Source organism: Psammomys obesus, unplaced genomic scaffold (assembly GCF_907164565.1).
Source record: "Psammomys obesus unplaced genomic scaffold, mPsaObe1.curated_primary_1811, whole genome shotgun sequence".
Lineage (NCBI taxonomy): Eukaryota > Metazoa > Chordata > Mammalia > Rodentia > Muridae > Psammomys > Psammomys obesus.
The window spans coordinates 277,330-292,105 of NW_026585609.1; the positions used below are offsets into that span (position 1 = coordinate 277,330).

Here is a 14,776-nt window from a genome sequence, read left to right on the forward strand (position 1 = left end):
CCGCTTACTGACTTGTTTCTCATGGCTTGTTTAGCATGCTTTCTTACACAACTCAGGATTACCAGCTCAGGTAAGGAGGAGCATTCCATATCAAACATTAATTAAGAAAATGCTTGACAGACTTGCCTATAAGCCAATATTATAAAGGGGTTTCCTTAATTAATCCCTCTTCCTAAATGATGTTAGCTTGTGTCAAGTAGACAAAAAACACAGACAGAAAGAAAGAAAGAAAGAAAGAAAGAAAGAAAGAAAGAAAGAAAGAAAGATCAAAAAAAACCTAAAAACCTAACCAGGACAAACAAACAAATGACTCAACAGGATGAAAATGAGCCCTTGAAAGGTCAAAATCTCTGACTATTTTACATATAAAATACAGATCAACTATATAGTACATGTATAGTATACATAAAAATTTTATACTGCAGATCCACTATACAGGAATACATCATACCACAGCTATATTTGTATTTTGTAGTATCTGTGATACTACATTTTTTCTTACATATTTTTATTGATTATTTGGGAATTTCATACAACGCACCCCAATCACACTCACTTCCCAGCCCTCCCAGGTACACTCCTACCCCTAGAAACTTAACTTTTAATTATAGTTTATAAATAAACCCCTCTCTAACTACAACAGAGTTGCCTATATACATTGAAATATGGGTAGCATTTGCTTAAAAATATTTTAATTCTCTAAATTCACAGACAATAAAGCATGGCGACATTAATTACAATGTAACCATGGATGTTTCTAAACATTTGTAAAGTATTAAAATAAAATACATATTGTTATATATAAACTAATAAAATGAAATAGTCTCTCAAGATCACTCTGTCATGAATCTTTTCTGTATCAGTTGCTGGATTCCAAAGAAGAGTTAAAACTGAAGGCCCCCTTAGGAAACACCCAAAATGTATTCTAGACAAGTGACTCAATTTAGCGATAACATGTCAGACAGGATAAACAGGTTTTTCCCCCCTCAGAACACATCTCACATATCAATGGACACAATTTAGAATGAAGCAGAAACAAGAAAATCATTAAAATGAATGTATAAATAAGTTTAAAAGTTTTAAAATAATTTTTATCTACATCCCTAATGCTTAAAGTCAAAGACAAAGCAGACATACTTTTGAAAGAAAAAAGAAATTACAAGTTGAAGCCCTTTGATTATAATTTTATTCGTTAGCAGGATTTTTATGTATTGGATAAAATGACTTTCGTGTTTGTTTGTTTGTTTGTTTATTTGTGGTGATTCATTTAAAGCCGAGTCTCCTTGCCTGGCCAGTACTTGGGCTGCGTCACGTGATCCCTCGTAGCGTACGTTTCCTTCCTGAAGCTTGAAGACACCACTATTCTCGCTCTTGTGGTTATGAAGCTGCTGTGCTTGGAAACATGCTTTTTCTTTAAAACAGAAAGTACAGCCATGCTTAGGAAGATGGACCCTGTGCCCAGGAGCGTGGTTGATCCCAGGTAGATGTGTCTGAAAGAAGAGACAATCTGGGTTATGATCATTGCAGTTACTCAACCTGGAAGAAACACGTAAAATAAAGCTGCTAGCGGCGTGATGATGACTTTGCTGAAGGACGAAGATTTAGAGTAGGCTGGTGACTGTGAACAGTGGTGAGCTACTGTCAGCAGTTTGCTGGTTAGTGTAAATGACATAGTAAGCTCCAGTTCCTGTCTACAGGGTCCCTGAAGTTGGGTAGCCATCTTCCTGCCTGCTTGGGACAGTCCCATTTAGGCGATCACTCTCCACTTACAACTTCAAAAGTGCTTCTTTCGCTTTCATAAGGGTCTAGGTTTGACTATGTCAGGTGGTGAGCCTGTCTCAAATACTTCTCCAGTACATTCCGAAGAAAAGCTGCAGTAAGCAATTCGAAGACGGGTCAGGATTCTTAGTAGACCAGAATCGCCTGATAAAGAACTGGAGAACACAAGACAGGCTCCAGGTTTTGTCCTGCTTGCTTGGTAAATGCTCTCCCAGTCTCTGCATCACACAATATCCACATTACAGCCAACAGTTAGCCTCAGCAAAGGAGAGCAGAAGCCAAATTATACTCCCTGAACTAGCCCTGGTCATAGACCAAAAACCCTTCACACATACCATCAAAGCCTATTAAGTCTATTTCATCTGAGGTGATCTGCCTAATTCACATGCAACCTAGGGCTCAAGACTCGGTCTTATTTCTGTAAAACAAAGCGCTCAGCTTGTAAGTCTTTGAATAAAGACGTCCCTGCTTTTAAGCCACTGGAGCATGGCTTCAAGCAATAGGGGAGAATAAAGGTTTGATGAACAGAACTGAATGATACCGTAGTGAGAAAACCATGCTCTCCACCCCAGACACGCTCACCCACACAGAGAAAGCTTTTTACTTTTGTGTTTTTTAAGTACTGGAATAATTGAACATCAGCTTGGCAGTAAGAGCCGGATGGACTGAGAGCCAAATCCAGATCTTGCCCAGGGGATTAGTGCTGACGTAAATGGTACAGTTTGGCTCAGTTTTAAAAGGCTAGAATTAAACCCAGAGTGTGACCTAAATTTAAATGCATCTGAGTTTCAGGAAATGTCTCGCCATTTATGTCCATACACTTTCAAAAACCGTACTGTATTCTAGGATTTTTCATTATTTGTCATGTATGTGTGTTCTTGTATGTACCTGTGAGTGTTTGAGCTTACGTGTGTGTGTGTGTGTGTGTGTGTGTAAGGGTTGTTCACTCTGTAGCCTCAGGTTAGCCTAGAACATACTATATAACCCAGGCTGAGCTCAAATAATTATGAATTATCTAAATTCTGGGATTACAGGTGAGAACATTTTCCTTGGCTCATTTTTATCATATTTTTAAAAAATGATTACTTGTGATGGGAAGAAATTAGAAAAAAGTATAATGATACATATATGTGAAAGTATCATAGTAAAACACATTCATGAAATCATGAAAACTTTGTATGCTAACTTGAATAAAATAATGATGACATGAAATGTCATTCAAAATGAAATTCAGTGTTAACACTGGGAAATATTTTTTAATCCAAATATCAAATGTTATGTGAAACAGATCATAGTTTATGGTTGATTTATAAACATAAAACTACATAAGGCATTCTAATTTTCAGGGATGTTGCCGAAAATGAGATAGGGCAGCCCAGAGATGTGAGAATGTGTTTGACACTGTACCTGAAAGCATGTGAGTCGTACAATCTACAGGAACCTCTGCTTCCACATTTTTTAAATCCCCATTTGAGGCATGACATGTCAATCAAAACACCAAAATACACAGGAGCTGGGATTCCTGCTGTAAGAAACACAAATGATTGCTTCTTAATTTTCACTCACTTTGCTTGAGCACAGTATTCTTTGGGAAATAAAAAAATAAAAAATAAAAAAAAACATAGTTCCTCATTGGGACATCTTTCAGTGGCTCAGGCTTTGGTCACAAGCTCTAGACTCACGCTGTAGCTACTATCAGTTTTCTTCTAAATGCGTGACTCCTGGCACATTACACTCAACGTGAACACAGCCTTGACGGACTCACCAAGTGGCCAGGGCTGTGAGCTCGGGTGTCATCATTGAGCCCGACTCTCACTTTTAATAAATCCCAAGTCATGTAAAAATCTCTCCCTTAGGTGTATATTCCCCTCTGTCTACTGCTCTCATGTAAAGCTTAAGGAGGGTGTATACAGTCACTGGTAGAGAATTTGTCTAGTATACCTCAGGGCACTGGGTTCAATTCCCAGACACCCCACCCCAATAAAAGCAATAGCCAAAGGTTCTTTTTGCCAATTTCCTTAACCTTATTCTCTAACCTATTTACTACGCAAATAACCACACAGGTAATTGCCCAGAGTATGTGCTCCCAGATCAAACATTACATTTCTGGTCTCACTGGAGGTTGTATCCACTGCATTCCATTTCAGATCCCAGCTTCCCTGAACTTTCGGGGCTTAACATGCTCCACCTTCCTGCCTAATGCCTTGAGTAGCTTTCTTCCTCTGAAGCAGATTTAATTTCCTTGCTTCCTCCTTCTTAAGGTGCACATACCCACTGTCTCTCAGTTTAAATGATTCCTTTCAGAAAGCCATTCCAGTGACCGACCTAAACTGAATTAACGCTGCTCACCAGCCCACAGCAGTTGTTCCCTTCCACAACCCTTACTGTTCCTGGAACAACTTGTTTAATTGTGTTTTCTGATACAACCAAGCTTTGCAGGCATCGGCCAGGCACGGGAAGTTTATCTTTCTTACACATGCAATAGTGCTCATTATTTCTCAATGACTGATGACTGAGGGCACAATCTTTCCTATCAGAAATGATAAATTATCACAATCAAGTTTCAACAAAAGTATTCTGGAAGGATTAAAATATTTCCATGGCTTCATTTCTATTTTAGGTACTGTAAATAGACGCTCTATTAACATCTGGTTTGCACAGTTTGTTTGTTTGTTTGTTTGTTTTGTGTTGCTTTGCTTGTTTTCTTTGAGTAGCCAGCATTTTTATAGCTAATTAAAGGGTTTCTTCTGGCTCACAGTTCAGGGTATTTGAATCAGCCATGGTGGGGAAAGCATGTCAATGGGCTTGGTCCATAGAGCAGGGTCATGCTTGGTAAATGGATATAGCAGGAAGCATAGAAAACTCAGGCTATAAGTTCCCAAATTATAGACCTCAAGACATCCTCCTCCACTGGCGAGCAATTAGAGATCTCCTTCCCCAGCTGAGCTCCACCCTCTAAGAGTACTCCAATCTTCCAAATGAGGATACCAGCTTAAGATCCAACACTCAAACAAATGAAACCTGCAGAGCATATTTCATCTTCAAACCCCAAAGCTACAGCGTATAGTTATCTAACATACTGTACTCTTACTAAAGCCATCCTATTGCATTTGATACCATCAAGAAAAACAAGCCTTTGATAACAAATAGGAATTGTTTTTAAAATATTGCTTGCTTAAAATTCCACTGAAGCTTTACCCAGGAAGTGACGGTGTACTTCTTTTATCTCAGCACTTAGGAAACAAAGGCAGACACACCTCTATGCATTGGAGGCCAGCTTGATCTACAGAGCAAGTTATAGACAGCTAAGGCTACATAGAGAAACCCTGTCTTCAGAAAAATCCACTGAAATTTTAGTCACGATATAATTGATTTAATATAGAATCATTGGCAGCCATTTTAGCTTCAGGCAAAACATATGCCAGAAATGGAATAATGAGATCATCTCACATACCAGTTATTATTGGCAAATGACCTTTATCGCAGATATGGTTATGGCCCTCAGTTTCAACAAGAATGCTCTATACTCAAATATGTTCTATATACTCAAGAATGCTCTATACCAGTGATGCTTGATACCCAAATCAGGTCTTCCTGACAGAATGGGCAAAGTGACACACAATGTCACTTGTGCAGTTAGAACATGAAATGATTTTATTGGCTGTTCACAAAAAAACAATCAGGCAAATGGGAAGGAAGGGCTTCCATGAGATGACCAGGCTGGCCTTATTATGCAAAGGGAGGGTTGTCAGAGGCAGAAAAGGGTAGTTAAATGCAGTATGTGGTTCTCCACTCACTCTGCATTGAGAGTGCAGAAATGTAGAGGACATTGTTACAGTGAGTTAAATTTGATGGTATAATACACAAAAGATATAGTAGCTCATCCATACCAGATTTCCTGACTATGGAAATGACTGTGGTCATACAAAGTGACGACATTTGCGCCTGCAGAACAGCACACAACATGGTCCTTAAGCAGTGAAATGTCAGAAATCCACACTCACTTGAAACTGTGCAACAATATGAACTGTAGGAAGCTCAGCTCAGAGGAAGCCTTGGAGGAACCAGACTCCTCCAGCACTCAGGCCTATTTCCTTCAAGGGAAAGGCTTGAGTGGGTGCTGTCTAACAACTTGGTGATCTTTTTGCTATTTCTATCTTTTTGCCTTCCTGAATACCCTCCAATTCCTGGGCATTGTTTAGGCTCAGTCTCTCAGCGGATGGAGCCTGTCCGTATGAACGAGGCCCCCATGTACTCTGCATCCTCCATCAAAAGAATCTATCCTTCTGCTGATTATACACCCTTCCTCCTTAGGCCTTTACCCTGCGACTGCTCATCAGTCAGTGGAACCCACTGTAATGATCACAGGTGCTTTGTGTCATGTGGAGACTTTGCCCCCAAATTTTTCCTGTACTTAATTATTTAAGAAAAATAAGCTGCTTCTGTGAGTCCAAAACACTAGCCAAGGCTCCATAAAGCAACCCTGAAAGAAAAGCTGAGCTGTAAGGTCAGACTCTAGGTGATTCTGGCCCAGCACCTAATAAAGTGGTGCTGACCAGAGTTTCATTTTTTACATCACAAAGATCATTCCCCTGCCAGCAAGCATCCCCATGATGTTTGCATGGACCCTGACAATAAACCAGCATAAACACACACACACACACACACACACACACACACACACACTACAATGTTGAGAGAAAGAGAAGGAAAAAATGTTCTTTTGATTATACTTACCAAGAACTCTTACTGCCAAGGTGTAGATACCCAGTGCAAAAGACTTAAGGTGTGGCTGAATGCACCTAAAATAGAAAAGGCGTCATTTTAAAAACATGGCCTGAGAGATTTCTTGGTGGTTAAAAAGTGGTTAAATCACAGAGTTCAAATCCCCAGAACCCGTATAAATACTGAGTAGGCTTGGTAACCGGCTGTAATTCCAGCTTCAAAGTGTAGAGACAGGCAATCATTAGAGCAAGATGGACAGTGAGATTAACCTTGTTGGTCAAGTTCTGAGTGGGAGATGCTCTCCATAAATAAGGTGGAAAGATACTGGGAGAGCATTTGAGGTGATGGCCAACATGAGTCTAAGGCCTGCTTATACTTATTCACTATACTCATGTACACATATGTACATATCACACACACACACACACACACACACATACACCTTTTCGTATAAACTTTATCTGGTCATGATGATTATCTAATCATTATTCTTTTAAGTCTCATGAATTTTATTTAAAGGACAGATGCAAAATTTTAAATTCTCCTATTCTTAAACATATATGATTTACACCAGAAATTAATGCTTAATTTCTATTTAAATTATTCTTAAAAACTTATATACCAATTAAAATGTGCAAATGAGTACATCTTTTAGGGCTCTATATATAAAAATGTCTTTTAATTCATTCACATAATATTGATATATCAGAATCCTCAGATGATGAAGAAAAATATATCTTCACAGAAAATTCTAGTCTTAGCAGGAATATAGAGAAAATAATAGCCTATAGACCAAAATGACCATTTCAAAACACTGTGTTCTTGAACATACCTTTCAAGAATCTCACAAGTGTTTATTGCATATATTTATGAAAGCATATTTAATCTAAGGTCTGATTTTATCTGTGTTAGCTAATGCTGTTACCAACATCAGAAGACCCACAGAGTGTTTATAAGAAATGTCAATGATAAGAGATTTAAACACTGATCTAGATCAAGGGCTTGCAAACACGTTCAGGTAAGAAAACCATGCAGCTGCATTTTTTTTTTCACCTAAAGAGGGTTGTCTGATAGTGAAACATAGGGCTGGGGCCAATTATTTCAAAAAGCTATCAAGAACTATGACCTCATGAAGAATAATAAATTCCATCTGATAGTGAACTTGGAGTGAGGAGACACGGTACTAACCTCAAGAGTAATATATATCCAGGTATACCACCTAGAGATAATGTATATGATGTGATGACTGAAATCACAAGGAAATACAGGAACATTTGGGGACATCCATTATCTTTCTGACACCTGCCCATCACGCCTGACCAGTTTCCTGACTTAGGGGCTGCAAGTCCCACACAAGTGCAGTTAGAAAATATCTGTAACACAGTAGAGAAAAGTTCAATTACTGAGGCATATTTAATTAAAACCGAAATGACATATTTATTTTAAAAGACTTTTAGCATCATGTGCATGCATTACAAGAGCAATTGGGAAAATATTCTTTTTGCTATATTGGCATATGCTAGGGTAAAATCTCTTAGAGCATTTCTCTGTTCCAAGAGTAACCTACAGTCTACAAATGACGGCTCGTAAGGAAAGTCCTCAGTAGATTTTAAGATATCCACCTAGATCTTGCTTCCTCCGTGCTCACTTTCAAGTCCAGCCACCACTCTCTCTTTTCTTTCTTTGATAAGGGACAATTTTGTTGTATATAATGCTGGATTTCTTAGCTACAATTTCCTTCGTATGCTTTGGCCATATTCATCCCTTCCCATCCCCCATCTTCAGCCTCCTTTCCCTCTCTACTACTACACTTTGTGTGATGGTCATTTGTGCTCAACCTACTTCCTCTCTCACCAAATTCTCTGCTTCCCACCAGGACCCACTGGGTGTCCAGAACATCCAGATTCTCTCACTGCCCTCAACCCTGTGGCTAGTGTTCATTGCATACCTGTAAGAACCCCAAATCATGTAAGAACCCCAGATTCCACCCTGATCTCATTAGTCAACAATCTTCCCTCTTGCCCTCTGTTTTGGTTACACAAGTGGCTCCCATTAGGATAATTTTGCAGGTCTGTTTAGCAAGTTCACCCATCTCTCATGGATTTGCTCCTCTAATCTGGGAAGGTTTCCTCTTGCCTGCCCAATTTTCCTGTCGCCTCAGACATTTCATTAGAGGGACCTTCCATGACCTCTCCTTCTAAACTACACCCCATACTTTGGAGGTAAGGCTCTTGGGAGGTCTTGAGGATACAGTCTTCAGAAATGAGTGTCCATACAAAAAGAAACCACTTTAAGGTTTAAACAGGAAGTATAGTATTGGGGGCTAGGATTCTATTTTATTGGATCTGTATAAAAAGACTAGGTCATGTAGATTCTGGGTTAATCAGTAGGCTAATTCTTTGAAAAGTTCATAATATGATGGCATTATTGGGGTTAGTCATAAGTGGGAGAAGGTGCTAGGTAGAGAAGCTGTGACTGAGGAGGGCCCTGGAAAGATACAGCCTGTCTTCTAGCCCTCTTTCCCTTCCAGTTCATGGTGAGATGAATGGCCTCTGTCACACAGGCCTCTGCAACGTAAACTGAAGCAACACGGGCCCAGAAAGAGCAAGCCTATTGACCATGGCCAATGACACTGAAGACTGAAGCGGGAACAACTCTTTCCTGTCTTTAAATGCTTCCTCTCAGGTAATTGTGTGAGTGACAGACTGAGCAAACTTCCTGCCTAGAGTCTGGCTCCTCCACTCAATTTAGGAGAAGCTCTGCAACCTGGACCATTTACAACTCGTGACCAAGCAAGACTACCTAAGAATCATCAACTACTCTGGAACTGGTTCCTGGGCTTTCTGAAGCCCTATCTCTAGATACAGACCTCTTAATGTCCTATATTTGTGCTGTTCCTAAAACCTTCTATGTCTACTGGCCTTGAGCACAGAGGACACAGATCCTAAAGCAGACTTTAAAAGTGAGATGATCTGATGATTAGGACTTTCTTATTCTGGGCTAATACTTGTTACAATAAAATGAAGAGTTGTAGACTAAACAATTATGAAAGTTGTACTCATTTCACAACTAATTCTTTCCTTAATTCTTTCAGCTTGAGGTCCACAAGAATGATTTAAATTCCCTATATTTATATACAAGGACAAGGGTGTGATGAGAACCAGGGCTTCCACCTAGGGGAACTCCAGAGCCCCAAATGGAACTACATGTGTCTACATAGTAGCCAGCTGAAAAGTAGACATATTAGGGGTATTGCTTACAATGTTCTTTCCACTCCGGCTGGAGGATTGGCAACCAGCAAGACAAGCTGACACATATGTGATCCCATTGTCCCCACACATGGGCTCCCATTTTGACTCTGAACATTTACATCTTGAGTTGCAATCTGAAAAGAGAGCTCGTTCATGATAAGAGACAGGTTTGGTTCTGAAAAGAAATGTAACAGTATAAAATATTACCTCTTAGCAGGCAACATCCCAATTTAAAAATGTCAGTGCTCTTAAATCACAAAAATGCTGTGATATTGGCAATCAAGTATGTTTTTTGAAATAACAATTATTGTGTTAAAGATCTCATGAGCCAACTGTTAACTGAATTTCCGTTAAACTGTACCTTAAAGAGGTTTACCCATTCTGATCACATATACTTCTTTTTTTTTAATTTTTTATTAATTACACTTTATTCATTTTGTATCCCCCCATAAGCCCCTCCCTCCTCCCCTCCTGATCCCACCCTCCCTCCCCTTTCTGCCTGTATGCCACTCCCCAAGTCCACTGATAGGGGAGGTTCTCCTCTCCTTTCTGATCTTAGTCTATCAGTTCTCATCAAAAGTGGCTGCATTGTCCTCTATTGTGGCCTGGTAAGGCTGCTCTCCCCTCAGAGGGAGGTGATCAAAGAGCAGGCCAATCAGTTCGTGTCAGAGGCAGTCCCTCTTCCCATTACTATGTAACCCACTTGGACACTGAACTGCCATGAGCTACATCTGTGCAGGGGTTCTAGGTTATCTCTACGAATAGTCCTACACTTCTTGGTGTAAAGATATTATTAAAGTCTCCTGCTTCTAGGCTCCTTTAATGAGTTTCTGAGCAAAGGCATTTCTGCTCATGGTTATAAGACAGAAAGTAAAATTCTAGGTCAATTTATGACATTGTGCATGCTATCTTTTGTAACTATGTGGACACAGTAGGATGAGCATTGTTTGTAGTGAATGAAAGTAGCTAGCAGAGAACACCTTTCTTACATCTATCCTGACCCCATACCTACTTGCATTATATCTTTCCAATATTGCACCATGAATTCTGTTTCCATATTCTTCCCATGTGCAGAGGTCATCTACATTCTACATCATCTTTGCTCACAGTCTCACATTATTCGATGAACTACCAACTTACTGAGAACCCTCTGAAGTGCTAGCTTTTGGAGGATGAAATTATTATAAATATTAATGGACAATATTTATCCCCCAAGTTTTGACTTTCTTAAATGTTTTCTTCTTTTAGTCTAATCTCTCCACAGGGCACTTACCCATTCTTGTGTCATTTTGACTTTATGTTATGTGTTATGCCCATAGACCTTTCATAATCCAGTTTCCTCCTTCATTTCATTTTCTTTTGTATTAATCTCTCACCTTGCTTAATCTGGTTTTATGCAGACATTTTTGAGACTTAAATTAACAAACAGTATACTGAAATGTGCACTCAGTGGAGGCCACATGGGTTTATTTATTTATTACTACAATGCTAGTTTCTAATACAACTCTCATAAATGTGGTTTATAGAAACTGAATCAACAACAACAAAAATAGTAAGTGTTTCCTTTTAAGTTAGGGTCTTGTTGTGGACCCTGGTTTGAGGCTTGGGCTCTCAAACCACCTGCTTCAGCCTCCCTATTAATAAAATCATGTACTTCCACATTCCTCCAAAGGGGCTGTGTGCCCTTCCTTTTAATGAGCATTTCCTATATGATTATAACAGTAATTTTTTTAAGTTAGGTAACAGTAATTTATTAAGTTGGTCTGCTATGGATTGAGCCATCTCAAAGTAACTTCAACAGAACAAAAGGGCATTTAACTAGCTCTATAGGAACTCCTCTGGCAGCATTTACTCTCCTTCTCTTCCACAAAGTATTAGGTGTTGACTGAGATGATAGGTTTCATCTGAACCTGTAATAACAGTATGTCTTTGAACAGCCAGCATCAGGCCCCTATAAGTCCCGTGCAGAAAACGTCACAGATGATTAGACCTCTAGTGGAACTTGGTAGGATGGGAGAAGGGGGCACCCAGTAACTTGCATATCAGGAAAGTCAGGTTAAGGGAGGGCACTTGCTCAAACTCACACCATTTCTTAGTGACAAACCTGGGAGTGAAACCCTCCCAGGCCTCTTGCATCTAAGTCTTGTTCTCATAGCAGCATTATGCTCCTTACTACAGAAGAAATATTCCCCCGGTTGTCAAGAGAGGACCTCTCAGACGTCTAGAATCAAAATAACCTTTTCCAACAAAGCAATCCCAGGGGAGGATTTTGCATTGAAGTTAATTATTTTACATTACTGAGGATATATTTACTTTGCCATCAAGGGCAGACTTTAACTGCAAACACATCTTATGAAGGATGTGTTTGACAGTAGGGTTTTGGCTTAAATTTTTAATTATAAGAAGAGTTTTAATAAACACATCAGAGTGTTTATGCCCGAATAGGGCTTTTCTTTAGGAGAGCTGTGCTGAGAGGTCAGAGGTTCCCCTGATGGAGTTGCCCACTTAAGCTGCTCTCAATGGAACAGCTATTCTCAAAGGTTACATCTTTGCACTGTGGGTGGATGTTTTAAAAGTGTGGAAAGCAATTTTGAAAGATGAGTTCAGAATGCACCAAACAATGACAGCATGACACCAATTCACCTGCAGTCTCTCAAGGTGACTCTGCTGAAGAGGGAAGTACTCAGTCAGTATATACTCTTTCATTTCTTTAAAGTATTTCATTCTTTATCATGGACGTGCTCATAATATGAACCTCAAAAGTTCACAGCTGTTGTCTATGTATTTGCTTTTGCTTTAGAAACGACATGATGTAGAAAAAACAGCAGTACAGTTTGAGTCGTGCCTGTGCTCAAGGTCAAGATCTGCACTTGATAAACATCAAATCTGGGAAGCAAACAGACTTTTAAAAACTCACTACCCTTCAAAGAAGGTTAGCAAAACTAACTTGTATAGGGTTATAAAGGACATGCATTAGAAAATGGAAGCCATGATGTTTTCTAAATTGAAAAATACAAATGATTACACTGTGCTGGTCTATAATGAGTATGAAAGGTACAGTCAAAAATAACACAGGATTTCTATTTTCTGCAGTCTTCTAGCAATTCATAGTTACCATTGCTATTTTTCATGTCCATTGCTGACCACAGCAAACTCCTTAGCCTCACAACCCTGGTAGTCATACTTTTTTTTTTACCTTTCTATTCACTACATTTTCATTTTAGATGAAAAAAAATATAGTGTGTGCTTAGGTACAAGTGGAAGAAACCATGTTGGTGAAGAAAATGGAGGCCAGAATGTAGAGACAGGAAGATGAACAGGAAAGGGGGAGTTGTAGAGAGCAAGAGGCAGGCAAAGAACTGCAGAATAGAGGAGAGATTCAGAAAATGTAAAATGTCCCCTAGAAACTTATGTGCTTGAATACTTGACTCTACCTCTAGATCAAGGTCTTCTGGAAAACTGTGGAAGCTTTAGGAGGTAGGGTCAGTAGGTCACTAGGTCAGAGACCCCGAGGTTGATAGCACAGCCTTCCTCCTGGCCTGTTGACATGTGAACAAGCAATTCTGGTGCATTTCCAAAGCCATGGGATGGCCTGTTGCTATGCTATTCTGTCCATGATGGACTGTATGTGTCCCTTAAAACTAATTAAACGCCTCCTTTTGTAGGGTGCATTTTGTCAGGCATTTTGTCACCGAGATTGGAAACAAGAAAGTAATGAATAAAAGAGTTGCTGGAGAGTCTGACTTCCTGCCTCTGCAGAGCTTCAAGCAGTCTGGAAGATTTAACCTAAAGCCTCTCTGGCACATGGTAGAAGCTCAATAAGATCTGCAGATGAACAGTGTAGAAATAGCTGAAAGGATGCAGCTGCTCCCTCTGCTGGAGCGATAGGAAGAACTCTTAAATGGGATGGTGAAATATTTTAAAAACAAAGAACAGATGCTAGTAAGAACATAACAGATCTGCTACTCGTGACCCAAATTCATTCGTGTTAACAGTTTGTCCTAATTTAAAAAAAAAAAATTCTAAGTGTGGAGATAGTTCAAGCTCATTTTCTTGTTCTCTCTCCATCCATCCTTCATCCTGCAAGTCAACTGTGCAAGATTCAGGCTTACACTAAGAAAGAAACTAGGAATGGCATAATCAAATCACCGACCACAAAGGAAAATAAGAGCAACAACAGGAAATGCAAATTATTCATGTTCTTTGAACTCAGTTCAAGACGAACAGCTAAAGACAGCTCCTGTGAGATAGCTTTTTCTCCTCAACCCTTGCTGTGATTTTTAACACAGCAGAGACTAGAAAGGACGGCCAGGCCAGTTAATCTGGAGTCCAGAGGGGATAAAGGGCAACTGCTTCCAGCTATTTTATGGCAGGAAAGTACTAATCATTTTCATGTATATGACATTACTTAGCTCTTCAACAAGCTTAAAATACAGTTATTCTGTTTTTTAAAATAAAAAAATTATAGCCAGATTGATTCAACTCATAAATCATCACTTAACTAACAATTCAAGGTCTGTATTCCCATGATTACATTGTTTCATTTGTCAGGTTAATTATCTATCATAAGATATAGATTTAGCAATTTTTATATTTGTATAAGATATTCAAATTCAAAATTGGAAGAAACAACAAGTTTGGGTAACAATAACAAATTCTAAGTTTTAAGTAGTGTCAGCTACTCCATTAAAAATCCCCTTCTATAGTTAGGAGGCTGAAAACATTAAGTTAATCTAATTGGAAAACTCTTCTGGCAACTGAATTAAATAATCCTATCTCCTCAAATGATATAATGAGGAAACATACCCTTGGTAGGAGACAGTCAGTCCTGCCACACTGGGATTTTCACATCCCAGTGCAAACAGAGAGAGGAAGAGGAGGTAGCCAAAGACAGATGATCCCAAGTAGAGTTTTGTAGCTTCACACACACCCAGCCTGAATTTCTTCATGATTATTCCCCCAGAGAATATTCCAAGGGCCACTGCAGGAATGTTGATGAGCCCTGCAGAATAAGGAAAATA

General features: G+C 39.3%; 1 protein-coding gene across 1 annotated transcript in view; it reads right to left on the reverse strand.

Annotated features, from left to right (window-relative positions):
* Positions 1–1,174: 1,174 nt before the first annotated feature.
* The window catches only part of Slco1c1 (solute carrier organic anion transporter family member 1C1), a 42,232-nt gene continuing 28,630 nt past the window's right edge, over positions 1,175–14,776 (reverse strand). The window contains exons 10-15 of the mRNA XM_055611588.1: positions 14,562–14,757; positions 9,765–9,930; positions 7,693–7,877; positions 6,517–6,581; positions 3,187–3,304; positions 1,175–1,490 (exon numbers count right to left, since the gene is read on the reverse strand). Of these exons, the coding sequence (XP_055467563.1) occupies positions 1,268–1,490; positions 3,187–3,304; positions 6,517–6,581; positions 7,693–7,877; positions 9,765–9,930; positions 14,562–14,757 (953 nt within the window). The 3' untranslated portion in view covers positions 1,175–1,267. The remainder of the gene's footprint in view (positions 1,491–3,186; positions 3,305–6,516; positions 6,582–7,692; positions 7,878–9,764; positions 9,931–14,561; positions 14,758–14,776) is intronic.